Source organism: Oncorhynchus mykiss, chromosome 7, assembly GCF_013265735.2.
Source record: "Oncorhynchus mykiss isolate Arlee chromosome 7, USDA_OmykA_1.1, whole genome shotgun sequence".
NCBI lineage: Eukaryota > Metazoa > Chordata > Actinopteri > Salmoniformes > Salmonidae > Oncorhynchus > Oncorhynchus mykiss.
The window spans coordinates 31,388,476-31,409,881 of NC_048571.1; the positions used below are offsets into that span (position 1 = coordinate 31,388,476).

At 42.2% G+C, this 21,406-nt stretch overlaps 1 protein-coding gene across 5 annotated transcripts in view; it reads left to right on the forward strand.

Moving 5' to 3' along the window:
• The window catches only part of LOC110527653 (receptor-type tyrosine-protein phosphatase T), a 511,724-nt gene that overhangs the window by 183,972 nt on the left and 306,346 nt on the right, over positions 1-21,406 (forward strand). For 4 of the 5 annotated variants that reach the window (XM_036983141.1, XM_036983142.1, XM_036983143.1 and 1 more), the window contains exon 1: positions 7,815-7,989. In XM_036983141.1, the coding sequence (XP_036839036.1) occupies positions 7,842-7,989 (148 nt within the window). In that variant the 5' untranslated portion in view covers positions 7,815-7,841. Of the gene's footprint in view, positions 1-6,063; positions 6,146-6,979; positions 7,096-7,814; positions 7,990-21,406 lie in introns of those variants that run through there. The other variant, XM_021609068.2, reaches the window with a different exon arrangement.

Consider the following 21,406-nt stretch of genomic DNA (forward strand, 5'->3'; position numbering starts at 1 on the left):
CTAGGGCTCAGGTCCTCCGAGAGAAAGAGAGAAAGAGCGAATTAGAGAGAGCATACTTAAATTCACACAGGACACCGGATAAGAAAGGAGAAGTACTCCAGAAATAACAAACTGACCCTAGCCCCCCGACACATAAACTACTGCAGCATAAATACTGGAGGCTGAGACAGTAGGGGTCAGTAGACACTGTGGCCCCATCCGATGATTCCCCCGGACAGGGCCAAACAGGAAGGATTTACACTACCTTCCCTCCAGGACACCTACAGCACCCAATGTCACAGGAAGGCCAAAAAGATCATCAAGTTAATCAACCACCCAAGCCACGGCCTGTTCACCCCACTATCATCCAGAAGGCAAGGTCAGTACAGGTTCTTCAAAGCTGGGACCGAGAGACTGAAAAACATCCCAAGGCCATCAGACTGTTAAATAGCAATCAATAATTTTCACAAAGTTTGCTGCTTCAGGGTCTTTAGATATTTTTGTCAGATGTTACTATGGAATACTGAAGTATAACATTACAAGCATTTCATAAGTGTCAAAGGCTTTTATTGACAATTACATGAAAGTTGATGCAAAGAGTCAATATTTGCAGTGTTGACCCTTCTTTTTCAAGACCTCTGCAATCCGCCCTGGCATGCTGTAAATTAACGTCTGGGCCACATCCTGACAGATGGCAGCCCATTCTTGCATAATCAATGCTTGGAGTTTATCAGAATTTGTGGGTTTTTGTTTGTCCACCCGCCTCTTGAGAATTGACCACAAGTTCTCAATGGGATTAAGGTCTGGGGAGTTTCCTGGCCATGGACCCAAAATATCGATGTTTTGTTCCCCGAGCCACTTAGTTATCACTTTTGCCTTATGGCAAGGTGCTCCATCATGCTGGAAAAGGCATTGTTCGTCACAAACTGTTCCTGGATGGTTGGGAGAAGTTGCTCTCGGAGGATGTGTTGGTACCACTCTTTATTCATGGCTGTGTTCTTAGGCAATATTGTGAGTGAGCCCACTCCCTTGGCTGAGAAGCAACCCCACACAATTATGGTCTCAGGATGCTTTACTGTTGGCATGACACAGGACTGATGGTAGCGCTCACCTTGTCTTCTCCGGACAAGCTTTTTTCCGGATGCCCCAAACAATCGGAAAGGCGATTCATCAGTGAAAATGACTTTAGTCTGTCGCTGATGTTTTTCCTGGAGAGAAGTGGCTTCTTTGCTGCCCTTCTTGACACCAGGCCATCCTCCAAAAGTCTTCATCTCACTGTGCGTGCAGTTGCACTCACACCTGCCTGCTGCCATTCCTGAGCAAGCTCTGTACTGGTGGTGCCCCGATCCCGCAGCTGAATCAACTTTAGGAGATAGTCCTGGCGCTTGTTGTACTTTCTTGGGCGCCCTGAAGCCTTCTTCACAACAATTCAAACGCTCTCCTTGAAGTTGTTGGTGATCCGATAAATGGTTGATTTAGGTGCAATCTTACTGGCAGCAATATCCTTGCCTGTGAAACCCTTTTTGTGCAAAGCAATGATGTCGGCCCGTGTTTCCTTGCAGGTAACCATGGTTGACAGAGGAATAACAATGATTCCAAGCACCACCCTCCTTTTGAAGCTTCCAGTCTGTTATTTGAACTCCATCAGCATGACAGAGTGATCTCCAGCCTTGTCCTCGTCAACACTCACACCTGTGTTAACAAGAGAATCACTGACTTGATGTCAGCTGGTCCTTTTGTGGCAGGGCTGAAATGCAGTGGAAATGTTTTTGGGGATTCAGTTAATTTGCATGGCAAAGAGGGACTTTGCAATGAATTGCAATTCATCTGATCACTCTTCATAACATTCTGGACTATATGCAAATTGTCATCATACATACTGAAGCAGCAGGCTTTGTGAAAATGAATATTTGTGTCATTCTCAAAACTTTTGGCCACGACTGTATGCTGTATTTTAGTAAATGTCCTTCCAACATTGCTCATCCTAGTATTTTTATATTTCTTAATTCCATTATTTTACTTTGATATTTGTGTATTGTTGTGAATTGTTAAATACCTCTGCACTGTTTGAGCTAGGAACACTACACCCGCAATAACAATTTGATTTGATTTGTAATGCTCGCCGCTACTGGACTCTGGACTAGTGGAAACGCATTCTCTGGAGTGAACAATCACACTTCACCATCTGGCATTCCGACAAATCTGGATTTGGCGAATGCCAAAAGAATGCTACCTGCCCCATGCAATACGTAGTGCCAACTGTAATGTTTGGTGGAGAAGAAATAATGGTCTTGGGCTATTTTTCATGGTTTTCTAGGCCCCTTAGTTCCAGTGAAGGGTAGTGTTAACGCTACAGCATATAATGACATTCTAGACAATTCTGTGCTTCCAACTTTGTGGCAACAGTTTGGGGTCGGCCCTTTCCGGTTTCAGCATGACAATGCCCGTTTGAAGATAGCGAGGTCCATTCAGAAAATGTTTGTCGAGATTGGTGTGGAAGAACTTGACTGGGCTGCACAGAGCCCTGACCTCAACTCCATCGTAGTCTGACAATGCACCATGGCCGTTAGAATGGTATTGCTTTGGGGATACTGTGTGTGTGTGTGTTTGTTTGTGTGTGATGCCTGTTTGAACAAGTGTATTAGACTCCCCCCCCCCCCCCCCACACACACACACACACATACACACACACACCTGTATACAGACACAACCCACCTGTCTCTTCCTATGTATCTAACCAACCACACAAAATATCTCATCCGAATGTGTTTCCTCCTTCTGAAAATAATCCGTGGCACAACTTCTTTCAGGTCCTAATAGGCCTACTTATAATAATGTGGTTATCATGTGCTAAAAGATAAATTATTTCCTCGTTACTAAAGCCCATTTTAAAGTATAGTTTCACCAGGTTATCTAACTGTCGGCATTTCAACAGTGGCACACATAGCAACAGGAAGACAGGGAGTTAACCCACTACTTAAATCCACTACTTTAAATCCACTACTTTAATCTTTAAGTATAACTGTAACTTTATTCTCTAAATTTTGACTTGATTCTCGAAATGTAATTGAGATAATTCTCGAAATATTCCCACATTTTTAAAAGACTATCCATGCAAGAACAGAAACTATCGAAGTACCACCACCCATCAACATTTATTTATTATTTATGTTCACTTGGTGCTAATACTCTTCTGTACAACACCCCATAATGTCAGTGAAATTGTGTTTTTAGAAATTGTAATAAATTATTAGAAAAGTAAAAGCTGAAAAGTCTTGATTCAATAAGTATTCAACCCATTTGATTTGGAAAGCCTAAAAAACTTCAGGAGTAAAAATGTGCAAGTCAGACACTAAGTTGCATGGACTAACTCAGTGTGCAATAGTGGTGTTTAACATGAGTTTTGAATGACTACCGCATCTCAGTACCACACACATACAATTATCTGTAAGGTGAAGTAATTAATTACACTTTGGATGGTGTATCAAGACACTCAGAGACTACAAAGATAAAGGTGTCCTACCTAACTCAGTTGATGGAGAGGATTTCATCATGAGGGCAATGGTGATTTTAAACCAGTTACAGAGTTAAATGGCTGTGATAGGAGAGAACAGAGGATGGATCAACAACATTTGAGATATGCCATAATACCAACCTAAATGAGTTGAAACAATGCATCCTGTTTGCAATAAGGTACTAAAGTAAAACTGCAAATAAAATGGCAAATAAATTACTTTTTTGTCCTGAATACTGTACAAAGCATAATGGTTGGAATCAAATCCAACACAACACATCACTGAGTACCACTCTTCATATTTTCAAGTATGGTGGTGGCTGCATCATGTTATGTGTATGCTTGTCATTTGCAAGGACTAAATCATTTTTGGGGTGATAAAATCAAATGAATAGAACTAAGCACAGGCTAAGTCCTAGAGAAAAACCTGGTTCAGTCTGCTTTCCAACAGACACCAATACATCTTTCAGCAGGACAATAATGGAAAACACAAGGCCAAATATACACTGGAGTTACTTACCAAGACAACATGGAATAGTCCTGAGTGGCCTAGTTACAGTTTTGACTTAAATCGCCTTGAAAATATATGTCAAGACTTGAAAATAGCTTTCTAGCAATGATCAGCAACCAACTTGACAGGGCTTGAAGAATTTATTTAAGAATAATAGACAATCCAGGTGTGGAAAGCTCTTAGAGACTTACCCCGAAAGGTGCACAGCTGTAATCACTGCCAAATATGATTCTAACATGTATTGACTCAGGGGGTTATCTTATCAAATAATATTAATGTTTAACTTTTGAATTTATACAAAAATGCATATACACTAGCGGTCAAAAGTTTGGGGTCACTTAGAAATGTCCTTGTTTTTGAAAGAAAACCACATTTTTGTCCATTAAAATAACATCAAATTGATCAGAAATACAGTGTAGACAATTTTTTATGTTGTAAATGACTATTGTAGCTGGAAATGGCAGATTGTTTTATGGAATATCTACATAGGCGCTATCAGCATCCATCACTCCTGTGTTTCAATGGCACGTTGTGTTAGCTAATCTAAGTTTATCATTTTAAAAGGCTAATTGATCATTAGAAAATTATTTTGAAATTATGTTAGCACAGCTGAAAATTGTTGTGCTGATTAAAGAACCAAGAGAATTTGCCTTCTTTAGACCAGTTGAGTATCTGTAGCATCAACATTTGTGGGTTCGATTACAGGCTCAAAATGGCCAGAAACAAAGAATTTCTTCTGAAACTCGTCAGTCTGTTCTTGTTCTGAGAAATGAAGGCTATTCCATGTGAGAAATTGCCAAGAATCTGAAGATCTCGTACAACACTGTGTACTATTCCCGTCACAGAACAGCTCAAACTGGCTCAAACCAGAATAGAAAGAGGAGTGGGAGGCCCTGGTGCACAACTGAGCAAGAGGACAAGTACATTAGAGTGTCTAGTTTGAGAAACAGATGCCTCACAAGTCCTCAACTGGCAGCTTCATTAAATAGTACCCGCAAAACACCAGTCTCAACGGCAACAGTGAAGAGGCGACTCCGGGATGCTGGCCTTCTAGGCAGAGTCCCTCCGTCCAGTGTGTATTAGCCTGTCAGAGATATGGCTTTTTCTTTGCAACTCTGCCTAGAAGGCCAGCATCCTGGAGTCGCCTCTTCACTGTTGACGTTGTGACTGGTGTTTAACATTCTGTATAAAATGCTACCCATTTAGTTATTTTCAGCAAACCTAACCTATTATGAGCAAAGCAACAACCTTGGAGGCTTTTGCTATGACTAAAACACCTGACTATACCTGTGGAAGGAGGTTCCTCTCCACCTCCAGCCCTCTCTCTTGTCCTATTTATTTATTAAACCTTTATTTAACTAGGCAAGTAAGTTAAGACAAATTCATATTTACAATGACAGACTAGGAACAGTGGGTTAACGTCCTTGTTCAGGGGCAGAACGACAGATTTTTACCTTTGTCAGCTCAGCTTGATGAGCAAGCCGAGCTGAGCCAAGCCAAGCTGTACTGGGCTGGCCTGGTTACACATCAAACACAGTTGTAGTAACGTGCTGGAAAGGACAATGTGAAAATAAAATATCAGTCGGGTTCGGGTTGGCCCTATAATGTGAAATACGTATTTGTCTCTATCTAGCCACAGAGACCTGAAGGCCTGAGTCCCTCTTCCCAGTCTGGCAGCCTTCACCGAGAGCCCTGTGTGAGCCCCACATGTCCCGAGCACATGGCACTGCTCTACTGGCCTGCACATTCTGCCAGGCCCATATGTGAACAGCAGCAGCAATCCGCCTGTATTGTTTGTTAATTATTACTTGAATATATTGCTGCAGCTGTCCCAATGGAAAGAGCTGCTGTCAATGTGGCGACAAGCTTTCATTTTGAAGGGTGTGTAGTTAGAGATGGTGAATGTTGTTGACAGCATTGTGGATGCCATTCTTACAGGGTGTCCAGATGAGTTTTGCAGGGGTAACGAAAAATGCCTGTACAAATTGTGTTTCTCACTCTCTCCTCTCTCCCCACTCCCATCTCTGCCCATCTCTCTTCCTCTCCCCCTTTTTGGTAGGTGATATTCGAGTCTGTATCCGTACAGGGCCATCCAGGGTTCATCGCGGTGGACGAGGTCCGAGTGTTGGCCCACCCATGCCGTAAGTGACTCTACCCCATGGAGCATCATCTGGTCTCACACTCCTGTCTAGCAGGCTGTGTGTGTGTATGTGTGTTTGGGAGTGGGGGACACACAGACCAAGGGGAGTAGAGGGAGGACGAGGTAGATAATGGAGCACAGAAGAAGGAACAAACTCAGGGCCTTCATCATTCAAAGCTGACAGAATGTCTTTGCCTCACATCTCTGGACTCCTCCAAGGCACTCAGTGTCCTATATGTGTTTTCTTTCTTTCTTTCTCTTTCTGTACTTAGACTTAGAGCTTTCCCTGGGAATTAGGACAGAGCACTCAGTGCTGAATTCAAATAAGATTAGGGAGTAAAGGTAAATAAATTGCAGAGTAAAGGAATCCAGTCGGCTTTTTTCTTCAATGGGGGAAATTAACGTCAAGATAAATTCTCGTATTGAGATGATCAATGAATACACTATTAGGCCTACATTTCTAGGCGCGGTGAAAATGAGATTAGGAGATGCCGTTTCAATGCCGTTTCAATGCCATACAGAGCAGCCTCGGTTCATTTGCTTTTCAGCTGGACATTAGTGTGTACTGAGCACACCAGGGGAGACAATTCTACAGAAGGGAAGGAAAGGTGACCTGAAATCTTAACTTTAGATTTAAGAACAAAAAGAAAAAACACACTGATCTACAAAACACTGTTTTGTTGGTAATTTAATGTTGTGTGCATTTGTTTTCTTTATTCCTCACATAACTCAGCTTTCTCAATTACTCAATGCATGTCAAACAGTTGATACAGTATGTGTTTGTGCTTATGCATGCCTATTCATTGTATTGAGTGTGTTTCCCGCCCCTTTGCAGGGAAAGCACCTCACTTCCTGCGGCTGCAGAATGTGGAGGTGAATGTGGGCCAGAACGCCACCTTCCAGTGTACCGCCGGGGGGAAGTGGTCACAACACGACCAACTGTGGCTACAGGCGAGTTGCTTCCCTTCGGTCCACTATAGATGTCATCCATCTTATCCCTCTCACCTTAAATCTGCAATCTTTAATTAGAAAAATAACAGATGGCAGCCGTGCCTGAGGGATTGGGCTGGAGAAGTGACCAATCTCAAATTCATAGATGGAGCTGTGGATGCATCCACCTTTAGTGACTAGCTTCTGTAGCTTTTTCAATCATGTAGAATACACAGGGCATTTTAGTTGATTTCTGTTGCAATGTTATGACCCCACCCTTGTGAAATGACACTTACAGCATGGTCCAGTTCCTTGCTGTACTTGCACAAACACTGTAATGGTATAAACTCTGTGGGGATATCCATACAATCTGTGCCCTGAGTATAAAGTGTTGTTTTGATATGGACGACTGCCTCTCTATAAGCCACCAATGTACTGCACTAGCATGTTTTCATCTTATAGTAATGGAATTTGCAATGGAGTAGTATCCAGGGCAGAACAAAAAGTATCAGGTACATGCTAGAATAAATTACTTTTGGGAGGTTGTTATAGTCGTGTTGATATCGAAAGGAAAAAGTGCTGTGAAAAAGTTGCAGTTTCTGACAAACATTAACCATGCTGCTGGTTTCTTTGGTTAACAGATTTGAATGTCCATATGTGGAGTTTGTCCTTTTTTACCATACTGACGTGATAATGTGACTAATGTGTTAGTAAGAAAGTGTCTGTCTCTCTCTCTACAGCAGTGGAATGGTAAAGACACAGCCCTCATGGTGACGCGGGTGGTGAACCACCGGCGTTTCTCGGCCACCGTCAGTGTCGGGGACACGTCTCAGAGAAGCACCAGCCGCTATCGCTGTGTCATCCGCTCCGATGGTGGCTCCGGGGTCTCCAACTACGCAGAGCTAATCGTCAAAGGTACGGCTAACGTACTAACGGCTTACCTGCTAAAAGTGAGCAGGTAAAGGCTAACGGCTAGACTACCGGCTAGGCTAACGCTAGGCTACCATAATACCAGGCTATTACCAGTCAGTCAGAACTCCGCTGGGTTCCTCCACAGTCATCTGAGCAGCAAACCCCTCATTATTTCAGCCACCATCAGCAGTGTGCATTCCATTCCACTATTTCCCCCTTCTCCCATTTACTAATGCATACTAACTTCGCCTTGAACAGAAACAAAGAGAACATTTTGGTTAAGGGAGTGGAAAACAAGGATTGCTTCACAGATAGCGTAGACTGCTGGGTAGTCATTGGGTATTGTAGGATGGGCGGGTGGGCACACTCTCCGCTTTCTTCTGAGAAAGAGTGGATTAATTGACAGTGCACTGTAAATAATCGGAAATAGCCTATATATTTGTTCTATCACTTCTCCCCTCAGAAAGGAGCACTTCTTGATATATGGCTCAGAAAAACATGCTTCCCCCTCCTCTCTCCCTCTTTTCCTACCTCCCTCCTCCCATCCTGTCCAGATTCAGCCAGCCATTGTTCCTACCCCGGGTGGTTTGCCTAGCCAAACAAACCTTTAATGCTGATATTTAACTGCTAATCTGGTACTTTGATTCCCGCTCAGTGCCTATATGTGTGGGGAACAGGGGCAAGATGGCCCTGCTTAGCAGAAGCTGGCACTAAATCACTCCTGTGATGCACCTGGAAGCCAGAGTAGACTGCCTAACCTTGAGTTGTTTGTGCACCTGGTTTCTTGGCTCAGACCTGTGGGCCTTTAGCCAGGGGCCTTTGTAGTGCATCAGGCCTGGATCGGCTACTGTGTCCACTGGTCTCATCCCCGGTGTTTGATTAGCATCCTTGGTGTTTGAGAGTTGATTAGCTCAGAGTTTCCCAAATTTGGTCCTGGGTTAAAAGGTATGTGGAATGGCGTGAATAATGTATTACTCAGCCTCATCATACATACAGTACATTGACTAATTTATTTGTGGAATACCACACTCAGTGCAACCTAGGAAGAAACCTAGAGAGGAACCAGGCTCTGATGGGTGGCCAGTCTTCTTCTGGCTGTGCTGGGTGGAGATTCTAATAATCCTTGGCCATTAAGGCGAGATTGTTCTTCAAGATGTGCAAAGGTTCATAGATGACCAGCAGGGTCAAATAATAATATTGTTAAGTGTTCCTTGTTTCTATTGGTACAACAAATCGAAGTGGTTAATTGACACGGGTGTTTCCGTTCAGTAATTGTGTCACCTGCCATCTTAAAGTACACTACCGGTCCAAAATTTTAGAACACTTACTCGTTCAAGGGTTTTTCTTTATTTTTTACTCTTTTCTCCTTGTAGAATAATATTGAAGACATCAAAACTATGAAATAACACAAATGGAATCATGTAGTAAGCAAAAAAGTGTTAAACAAATCAATATATATATATTAGATTCTTCAAAGTAGACACCCTTTGCCTTGTTGACAACTTTGCACACTCTTGGCAACCAGCTTCATACGAAATGCTTTTCCAGCAGTCTTGAAGGAGTATATGCCACATACGCTGAGCACTTGCTGGCTGCTTATCCTTCACTCTGCGGTCCAACTCATCCCAAACCATCTCAATTGAGTTGAGGTCAGGTGATGGTGGAGGCCAGGTCATCTGATGCAGCACTCCATAACTCTCCTTGGTAAAATAGCCCTTACACAGCCAGGAGGTGTGTTGGGTCATTGTCCTGTTGAAAAACAAATGATAGTAACACTAAGCGCAAACCAGATAGGATGGTGTATCGCTGCAGAATGCTGTGGTAACTATGCTGGTTAATTAAGTGTGTCTTGAATTGTAAATAAATCACAGACAGTGTCACCAGCGAAGCACCCTCACACCATAACACCTCCTCCTCCATACTTTACGGTGGGAAATACACATGTTGAGATCATCCGTTCACCCACAACGCATCTCACACAGACATGGCGGTTGGAACCAAAAATCTTCAATTTGGACTCCGGACCAAAGGACAAATTTCCACCGGTCTAATGTCCATTGCTCATGGTTCTTGGCCCTAGCAAGCCCTTTCTTCTTATTGGTGTCCTTTAGTAGTGGTTTCTTTGCAGCAATTCAGCCATGAAGGCCTGTATCACACAGACTACTCTGAACAGTTGATGTTGAGATTTATCTGATTTTATTTGATGCCTATGGTATTCCTGAAGGCAGTGCTATCAGTCCTATTTTGTTCAATATTATGATTAACGATGTGTCTTCGAATGTAGTAGGGGTATTGGGGCTTCCCTATGCTGATGATGGAAGAGGGGAAGGAATGTCTCTCATGTGACCAAATCTATTCAACAAGCTATAGTGGATGTTGAAAGATCAAATCAAAGTAGCACAATAAAATTACATATCAATAACAAGGCTATATGCAGGGGGTACCGAGTCAATGTAAAGGTTAGTCGAGGTAGTTTGTACATGTAGGTTGGGGTAAAGTGACTATGCATATACAGTGGGGCAAAAAAGTATTTAGTCAGCCACCAATTGTGCAAGTTCTCCCACTTAAAAAGATGAGGCCTGTAATTTTCATCATAGGTACACTTCAACTATGACAGACAAAATGAGGGAAAAAAAATCCAGAAAATCACATTGTAGGATTTTTAATGAATTGATTTGCAAATTATGGTGGAAAATAAGTATTTGGTCAATAAACAAAAGTTTATCTCAATACTTTGTTATATACCCTTTGTTGGCAATGACAGAGGTCAAACGCTTTCTGTAAGTCTTCACAAAGTTTTCACACACTGTTGCTGGTATTTTGGCACATTCCTCCATGCAGATCTCCTCTAAAGCAGTGATGTTTTGGGGCTGTTGCTGGGCAATACGGACTTTCAACTCCCTCCAAAGATTTTCTATGGGGTTGAGATCTGGAGACTGGCTAGGCCACTCCAGGACCTTGAAATGCTTCTTACGAAGCCACTCCTTTGTTACCCGAGTGGTGTGTTTGGGATCATTGTCATGCTGAAAGACCCAGCCACGTTTCATATTCAATGCACGGATCAGTTGTCCTGGTCCCTTTGCAGAAAAACAGCCCCAAAGCATGATGTTTCCACCCCCATGCTTCACAGTAGGTATGGTGTTCTTTGGATGCAACTCAGCATTCTTTGTCCTCCAAACACGACGAGTTGAGTTTTTACCAAAAAGTTATATTTTGGTTTCAGCTGACCATATGACATTCTCCCAATCTTCTTCTGGATCATCCAAATGCTCTCTATAAAACTTCAGACGGGCCTGGACATGTACTGGCTTAAGCAGGGGGACACGTCTGGCACTGCAGGATTTGAGTCCCTGGCGGCGTAGTGTGTTACTGATGGTAGGCTTTGTTACTTTGGTCCCAGCTCTCTGCAGGTCATTCACTAGGTCCCCCCGTGTGGTTGTGGGATTTTTGCTCACCGTTCTTGGGATCATTTTGACCCCACGGGGTGAGATCTTGTGTGGAGCCCCAGATCGAGGGAGATTATCAGTGGTCTTGTATGTCTTCCATTTGCTAATAATTGCTCCCACAGTTGATTTCTTCAAGCCAAGCTGCTTACCTACTGCAGATTCAGTCTTCCCAGCCTGGTGCAGGTCTACAATTTTGTTTCTGGTGTCCTTTGACAGCTCTTTGGTCTTGGCCATAGTGGAGTTTGGAGTGTGACTGTTTGAGGTTGTGGACAGGTGTCTTTTATATTGATAACAAGTTCAAACAGGTGCCATTAATACAGTAGTGGAGGACAGAGGAGCCTCTTAAAGAAGAAGTTACAGGTCTGTGAGAGCCAGATATCTTGCTTGTTTGTAGGTGACCAAATACTTATTTTCCAGCATAATTTGCAAATAAATTCATAAAAAATCCTACAATGTGATTTTCTGGATTTTTTTTGTCATTTTGTCTGTCATTTGTCTGTCAACGTATCTATGATGAAAATTACAGGCATCTCTCATCTTTTTAAGTGGGAGAACTTGCACAATTGGTGGCTGACTAAATACTTTATTGTAGATAATAAACAGCGAGTAGCAGCAGTGTAAAAACAAAGGTCAATGTAATTAGTCCAGTGGCCATTTGATTAATTGTTCAGCAGTCTTATATCTTGGGGGTAGAAGCTGTTTAAGGCGCCTTTTGGACCTGACCTGGCGCTCCGGTCCCGCTTGCCGTATCAGAGAGAACAGACTGGAGTCACCTGATTCAACTTGTCAACCAATCATCAAGCCCTCAATGAGTTGAATGAGGTGTGTTTATCCAGGGCTACAAGGAAAATGTGTTCTGTCAGGGGTACTGGAGGACCAGGGTCGGGAAACACTGGAATAGACCATAGAAATGGAATGCCATAATAGCTCTGGGGCAGCTGAAGTTGTACAAAAGGTTTTTATGCTCCTTGTGCTATCTGTGGTTGTACTCTACACAAACATATTTTAATTTGCTAGGTAAAGTGTAGGCATACTGTCTTTATAAGCAAATCAATATGATACCCTATTTCTAGCGGAAAATGTTTTTATATATCTTTAGCTGGTCATGTATGTGCAATGTCCACATGTACAGTGTCTTACAGAAAGTATTCACACCCCTTAACTTTAAATGGATCAAAGTGGAATTATGTTTTTAGAAATTAATCCAAATGAAAAGCTGAAATGTCAGTAATTATTTAACCTCTTTGTAATGACAAGCCTAAATAAGTTCAGGAGTAACATTTTGCTGATCAAGTTACATGATAAGTTGCATGGACTCACTCTGGGTGCAATAATAGTGTTTAACATGATTTTTTTAATGACTACCTCATCTCTGTACCCCACATGAGCAGTGTGCAGTGGATTTCAAACACAGATTCAATCTCAAAGACCAGGGAGGTTTACAATGCCTCACAAAGAAGGGCACCTATTGGTAGATGGGTAAAAATAAAAGCAGACATTAAATATCCCTTTGAGCATGGTGAAGTTATTAATGACACTTTGGATGGTGTATCAATACACCCAGTCACTACAAAGATACAGGCGTTCTTCCTAACTCAGTTGCCGTAGAAGAAGGAAAACATTCAGGGATTTCACCATGAAGGCCAATGGTGACTTTAAAACAGTGACAGAGTGTAATGACTGTGATAGGTGAAAACTGAGGATAGATTAACAACATTGTAGTTACCCCACAATACTAACTTAAATGACAGAGTGAAAAGATGGAAGCCCATACAGAGTAAAATTATTCAAGAACATGCATACTATTTGCAAGAAGGTACTAAAGTAAAACTGCAAAAAATGTGGCAAAGAAATTTACTTTATGTCCTGTATACAAAGTGCTTTGTTTGGGGCAAATCCATCACATCACTGCATCGTGTTATGGTTATGCTTGTCATCAGCAAGAACTGGGGAGTTTTTAAGGTTAAAAATAAATGGAATAGAGCTAAGCACAGGCAAAATCCTATGTTAAAACCTGGTTCAGTCTGCTTTCCAACAGACACTGGGAGATTAATTTACCTTTCAGCAGGACACTAGCCTAAAACACCAGGCCAAATATACACTGGAGTTGCTTACCAAGACAACATGAAATGTTCCTGAGTGGCCGGCCTAGTTACAGTTTTGTCTTAAATCAGCTTGAACATCTATGGCAAGATTAGAAAATGGCTGTCTAGCAACAACCAACTTAAATCATGTGCAATAATAATGTGCAAATATTGTACAATCCAGGTGTGCAAAGCTCATAGAGACATACACAGAAAGACTCACAGTTGTACATGCCCCAGTGGTGTGAATACTTATGTAAATATTTTTTTAATGTTCAATAAATTAGCAAATGTCTCTAAAAACATGTTTTAACTTTGTCATTATTGTGTGTAGATGGGGTGAAAATGTGAAAGTCAAGGGGTATGAATACTTTCTGAAGGCACTGTAGCTACACCTGTAGGCATTTTATTTTGGGATTTGTCCCCCAGAAAAGGTCTAACAGCAGACATACGGAGAGAAACAAAACTAGACCGTTATAGAATATTGTGTTGACAGCTAAGCTCGCATTCAACTCTCAGTTGTTGACATTGTTTCAGCGGTAACATATTTTTTACATGAGCTGATAAAACTTAGTTGCAAGCTTCTTTCGTAGCACGGTGTTGTAGAACGAGTGTCTCATGAAACACATTCCAGACATGGGTACATCTTGCTATCTTGGCATAACTGTGATATGACAGAGAAATATCAGCTAGCTAGATAGGCTAGCCAGCTGCAGCTGCAGCTATTGCCAAGCTAAGCTAGCTAGCTGCTGTCAGGTTGGTTAAACACAAGGTCAACACAGGCTTTAGCCAACACCTATAAATGAATTAGCAAATCAAGTCCTCCACTTTAAAATGTCTCTCCATAGCAAAGCTAGCTTATGGAGTGAACAGTATTCTGTACCAGTACCCTCTGTACTCTGTACCGGTACCCCCTGTATATAGACTCGTTACTGTTATTTTATTGTTTCTCTTTAATTGCCTTTTCTTTTTTCTATTTTCTCCTTTTTTATGTATATAATTGATTTTATTTTCATACTTCAGTTTATTTAGTAAATACTTTCTTAACACTTATTTTTCTTCAAACTGCATTGTTGGTTAAGGGCTTGTAAGTAAGCATTTCTCTGTAAGGTCTACCAGTTTTATTCGGAATGTGACAAATGACGATTTTATTGACTTATTCATAATAACGGTTACATGGAGAAAATCTCTGAACTAAAAATGGATGTGCCTCCCTTCAGAGAAATATATTTGACCTAAACCCCCCATTAATGCACTTCTTTTTAGAAATGGTTCTTCATCCTGTAAGCATTAGCTGTCAACAAAATCAGTTTTATAGTGCACAGGGCTGTGGGCCAGAATATAAACGCAACATGCAACAATAGTTAATTTAAGGAAATCAGTCAATTTAAATAAATGCATTAGGCCCTAATCTAGGGATTTCACATGACTAGGAATTCCAAATATGCATCTGTTGGTCACAGATACCTTAAGAAAAAGGTAAGGGCGTGGATAAAAAAAACAGTCAGTATCTGGTGTTGCCACCATTTGCCTCATGCAGTGTGACACATCTCCTTCACATAGAGTTGATCAGGCTGTTGATTGAGACCTGTGGAATGTTGTCCCACTCCTCTTCAACGGCTGTGCAAAGTTGATGGGAGGGAACTGGAACATGCTGTTGTACATGTTGATCCAGAACATCCCAAACATGCTCAATGGGTGACATGTTTGGTGAGTATGCAGGCCACCGAAAAACTGGAACATTTTCAGCTTCCAAGAATTATGTACAGATCTTGCAACATGGGGCCGTGCATTATCATGCTAAAACATGAGGTGATGGTGGCGGATGAATGGCACAACAATAGGCCTCATGATCTCGTCACTGTATCTCTGTGCATTCATATTGTCATCGATAAAATGTAATTTTGTTTGTTTTCGATAGCTTATGCCTGCCCATACCACAACCAGATTGTCACCATGGGGCACTCTGTTCACCAAAATGCAGTATATCAAGATCCTGGTGAGGACGAGAAGCACGCAGATGAGCTTCCCTGAGACGGTTTCTGACAATTTATTCACTTCGGTTGTGCAAACCCACAGTTTCCGCTTGTTATAGACCCCCCTCAGCTCCCAGCTGTGCCCTGGACACCAAATGTGAATTGATTGCCCCCCATCTATCGTCAGAGTTCGTACTGCTAGGTGACCTAAATTGGGATATGCTTAACATCCCAGCAGTCCTACAATCTAAGCTAGATGCCCTCAATCTCACACAAATTATCAAGGAGCCTACCAGGTACAACCCCAAACTGTAAACATGGGCACCCTCATAGATATCATCCTGACCAACCTGCCCTCTAAATACACCTCTGCTGTTTTCAACCAGGATCTCAGCAATCACTGCCTCATTGCCTGCGTCCGTAATGGGTCCGCGGTCAAACGACCACCCCTCATCACTGTCAAATGCTCCCTAAAACACTTCTGCGAGCCAACCTTTCTAATCGACCTGGCTCGGGTATCCTGGAAGGATATTGACCTCATCCCATCAGTAGAGGATGACTGGTTGTTCTTTAAAAGTGCTTTCCTCACCATCTTAAATAAGCATGCCCCATTTAAAAAATGTAGAACTAAGAACAGATTTAGCGCTTGGTTCACTCCGGACTTGACTACCCTTGACCAGAACAAAAACACACTGTGGCGTACTCCACTAGCATCGAATAGTCCCCGCGATATGCAACTTTTCAGGGAAGTCAGGAACCAATACACACAGTCAGTTAGGAATGCAAAGCTAGCTTTTTCAAACAGAAATTTTCATCCTGCAGCACTAATTCCAAAAAGTTCTGGGACACTGTAAAGAATAAGAGCACCTCCTCACAGCTGCCCACTGCACTGAGACTAGGAAACACTGTCACCACTGATAAATCCATGATAATCGAGAATTTCAATAAGCATTTCTCTACGGCTGGCCATGCTTTTCACCTGGCTACCCCAACCCCGGCCAACAGCTCAGCAACCCCCGCAGCAACTGGCCCAAGCCCCCACTCCCCCTGCTTCTCCTTCACACAAATCCAGAACGCTGATGTTCTGAAAGAGCAGCAAAATCTGGATCACTACAAATCAACTGGGCTAGACAATCTGGACCCTCTCTTTCTAAAATATTAAAACTGTGCAGCCGTCTTCATCGACCTGGCCAAGGCTTTCGACTCTGTCAATCACCGTATTCTTATCGGCAGACTCAACAGATTGCTTTCTCTAATGACTACTTCGCCTGGTTCACCAACTACTTCTCAGATAGAGTTCAGTGTGTAAAATCGGAGGGCCTATTGTCCGGATCTCTGGCAGTCTCTATGGGGGTGCGACAGGGTTCAATTCTCAGGCTAACTTTTCTCTCTGAATATATCAATGATTCTTTGATCCACCTCTACGCAGACAACATTTCTGTATACATCTGGCACTTCTTTGGACACTGTGATAACAAACCTCCAAACGAGCTTCAACGCCATACAACACTCCTTCCGTGGCCTCCAACTGCTCTTAAATGCTAGTAAAATTAAATGTAAGCATCACTACTCACTACGGTTCTGACTTAGAATATGTGGACAACTACAAATACCTTTGGATTCTAGCTAGACTGTGAACTCACCCTCTAGAATAACATTAAGCATCTCCAATCCAATGTTCAATTTAGAATCGGCTTCTTATTTTGCAGCAAAGCCTCCTTCACTCATGCTGCCAAACATATCCTCGTAAAACGGACTATCCTACTCATTTACAACTTAGCCTCCAACACTACTAGCAAATTGGATGCAGTCTATCACAGTGCCATCAGTTTTGCCATCCGTTTTGTCACCAAAGCCCCATATACTACCAAAGCCCCATATACTACCCACCACTGCGACCTGTATGCTTTTGTTGGCTGGTCCTCACTACATATTCATCGCCTAACCCACTGGCTCCAGGTCATCTATAAATCTTTGCTAGGTAAAGCTCTGCCTTATCTCAGCTCACTGGTCACCATAGCAACACCCACCCATAGCACAGGCTCCAGCAGGTATAGTTCACTGGTCATCCCCAAAGCCAACAACTCCTTTGGCCGCCTTTCATTCCAGTTCTCTGCTGCCAATGACTGGAATGAATTTCAAAAATCACTGAAGTTGGAGACTTGTATTTCCCTCACTAACTTTAGCGTCAGCTGTCAGAGCAGCTTACCGATCACTGCAGCTGTACACAACCCATCTGGAAATAGCCCATCTAACCAACTACCTACCTCATCCCTATATTTGTTTTTGTTTTTCTGCTTTTTTGCACACCAGTATTTCTACTTGCACATCCTCATCTGCACATCTATCACTCCAGTGTAAATTGCTAAATTGTAATTACTTCGCCACTATAGGCCTATTTATTGCCTTACCTCCTTACTTACATATTATATACATATTTTTCTATCGTTATTGACTTTACGTTTGTTTATCCCATGTGCAACTCTGTGTTGTTGTTTTTGTCCCACTGCTTTGCTTGATCTTGGCCAGGTCGCAGTTGTAAATAAGTACTTGTTCTCAACTGGCCTACCTGGTTAAATAAAGGTGAACATTTAAAAAATAAAATAAAATGAGGGACTATTGAATTCACTCAGAAGTCTTTTTGACTCTGTCGTCTATAAAATGATAAAGGTAGATGGTGAAAGTTAAACTGGGCTCAGTGTTTGGGGTGGTGTTGGCTGTTTTTTATTGGATGTTGAGCTGAGAACAGGAGCTATCGGCATCATCTGTCTCTCCCCAGCATGCACTCCTCCTCCTCCTATAGTCACATTTGTGTGTGTGTGAGTGTGTGTGTTCTTGCACGCATGCATGTGTTTGGGTACGTGCCAGGGAGTGGGTGTTTCTGTGCTGTCTGTGCTTTCAGCTCAGGTGTTCAATGAAACTGGCATCAGCCAAGGGAATTCTAGGGTGCCAACGCAGCACTGATGTACAACAAGAGAGACCTGCGTGTGTCCAAAAAGCGATGTAGGAGGGGCTGCCACACAATATGCCTCATCGCTTAATGTGCTAAGTGGAACATGGATTAATTAATATATTGTGCAGCCAGTTGAGACGAAAGGAAATCTGGACCTGTTATGATATTGCAAAGCTTTATTAGTCAGCTGTATTAGTTTACGTGTCCTGATTTTAATGATAACATGACAATCATGACACTATGCTATGAGTCATAGGGTTGGGGCAGTTTGCAGTTTAAGTTAAACTTTTCATACTGTATGTTATTCTGAATTTCTGAGGTGATGAGACAATAATTTTGCGTGTGAATTTTGGCCCATTCCTACTGACAGAGCTGGTGTAACTGAGTCAGGTTTGTAGGCCTCCTTGATCACACACGCTTTTTCAGTTCTGCCCACACATTTTCTTTACTATTGAAGTCAGGTCTTTGTGATGGCCACTCCAATACCTTGACTTTGTTGTCCTTAAGCCATTTTGCCACAACTTTGGAAGTATGCTTGGGGTCATTGTTCATTTGGAAGACCCATTTGCAAGCAAGCTTTATCTTCCTGACTGATGTCTTGAGATATTGCTTCAATATATCCACAGAATTTTTCTCCCTCATGATGCCATCTATTTTGTGAAGTGCACCAGTCACTCCTGCAGAAAAACACTCCCACAACATGATGCTGCCACCCCCTTGCTTCACGGTTGGGATGGTGTTGTTCGGCTTGCAGGCCTCCCCCTTTTTCGTCCAGAAATATCAATGGTCATTATGGCCGAACAGTTCTATTTTTGTTTCATCAGACCGGAGGACATTTCTCCAAAAAGTACGATCTTTTGTCCCCATGTGCAGTTGCAAACCGTAGTCTGGCTTTTTGATGGCGGTTTTGGAGCAGTGGTTTCATCCTTGCAGAGCGGCCTGATGAAAGAAACAAAAATTGAAATAAATCATTCTCTCTACTATTATTCTGACAATTCACATTCTTAATATAAAGTGGTGATCCTAACTGAGCTAAGACAGGGAATTTTTACTAGGATTAACTGTCAGGAATTGTGAAAAACTGAGTTTAAACGTATTTGGCTAAAGTGTATGTAAACTTCCAACTTTAACTGTATGTATATATACAGTGGGGCAAAAAAAGTATTTCGTCAGCCACCAATTGTGAAAGTTCTCCCACTTAAAAAGATGAGAGGCCTGTAATTTCCATCATAGGTACACTTCAACTATGACAGACAAAATGAGAAAAAAAATCCAGAACATCACATTGTAGGATTTTTAATGAATTTATTTGCAAATGATGGTGGAAAATAAGTATTTGGTCACCTACAAGCAAGCAAGATTTCTGGCTCTCACAGACCTGTAACTTCTTCTTTAAGAGGCTCCTCTGTCCTCCACTCGTTACCTGCACCTGTTTGAACTTGTTATCAGTATAAAAGACATCTGTCTACATCCTCAAACAGTCACACTCCAAACTCCACTATGGCCAAGACCAAAGAGCTGTCAAAGGACACCAGGAACAAAATTGTAGACATGCACCAGGCTGGGAAGACTGAATCTGCAATAGGTAAGCAGCTTGGTTTGAAGAAATCAACTGTGGGAGCAATTATTAGGAAATGGAAGACATACAAGACCACTGATAATCTCCCTCGATCTGGGGCTCCACGCAAGATCTCACTCCGTGGGGTCAAAATGATGACAAGAACGGTGAGCAAAAATCCCACAACCACATTGTGGGACCTAGTGAATGACCTGCAGAGAGCTGGGACCAAAGTAACAAAGCCTACCATCAGTAACATACTACGCTGCCAGGGACTCAAATCCTGCAGTGCCAGACGTGTCCCCCTGCTTAAGCCAGTACATGTCCAGGCCCATCTGAAGTTGGCTAGAGAGCATTTGGATGATCCAGAAGAAGATTGGGAGAATGTCATATGGTCAGATGAAACCAAAATATAACTTTTTGGTAAAAACACTCGTCGTGTTTGGAGGACAAAGAATGCTGAGTTGCATTCAAAGAACACCATACCTAGTGTGAAGCATGGGGGTGGAAAAATTATGCTTTGGGGCTGTTTTTCTGCAAAGGGACCAGGACGACTGATCCATGTAAAGGAAAGAATGAATGAGTGAAAACCTCCTTCCATCAGCAAGGGCATTGAAGATGAAACGTGGCTTGGTCTTTCAGCATGACAATGATCCCAAACACACTGCCCGCGCAACAAAGGAGTGGCTTCGTAAGAAGCATTTCAAGGTCCTGGAGTGGCCTAGCCAGTCTCCAGATCTCAACCCCATAGAAAATCTTTGGAGGGAGTTGAAAGTCTGTGTTGCCCCAGCAACAGCCCCAAAACATCACTGCTCTAGAGGAGATCTGCATGGAGGAATGGGCCAAAATACCAGCAACAGTGTGTGAAAACCTTGTGAAGACTTACAGAAAACGTTTGACCTCTGTCATTGCCAACAAAGGGTATATAACAAAGTATTGAGATAAACTTTTGTTATTGACCAAATACTTATTTTCCACCATAATTTGCAAATAAATTCATTAAAAATCCTACAATGTGATTTCCTGGATATTGTTTTCTAATTTTGTCTGTCATAGTTGAAGTGTACCTATGATGAAAATTACAGGCCTCTCTCATCTTTTTAGGTGGGAGAACTTTCACAATTGGTTGCTGACTAAATACTTTTTTGCCCCACTGTATACAATGACAGTTACTTGTCCTTTCGCTCACGGTAATGCCTTGCTTCTTAACCCAACTTAACCTATACACATTTGTCTCGAGATGGGTTACTGAGGTTTACCGCACAAACCCACTCCTGTTTCCCAAGATAAATAATTGCAAGAGGCTGGTAAATCATAATAAATTATTTCTATGAACAGCATGATGTGATCTGTTAAATGATATGCTATGTCTAATTCTGAGTTCTCTGTGGCCTTCTCCGCTC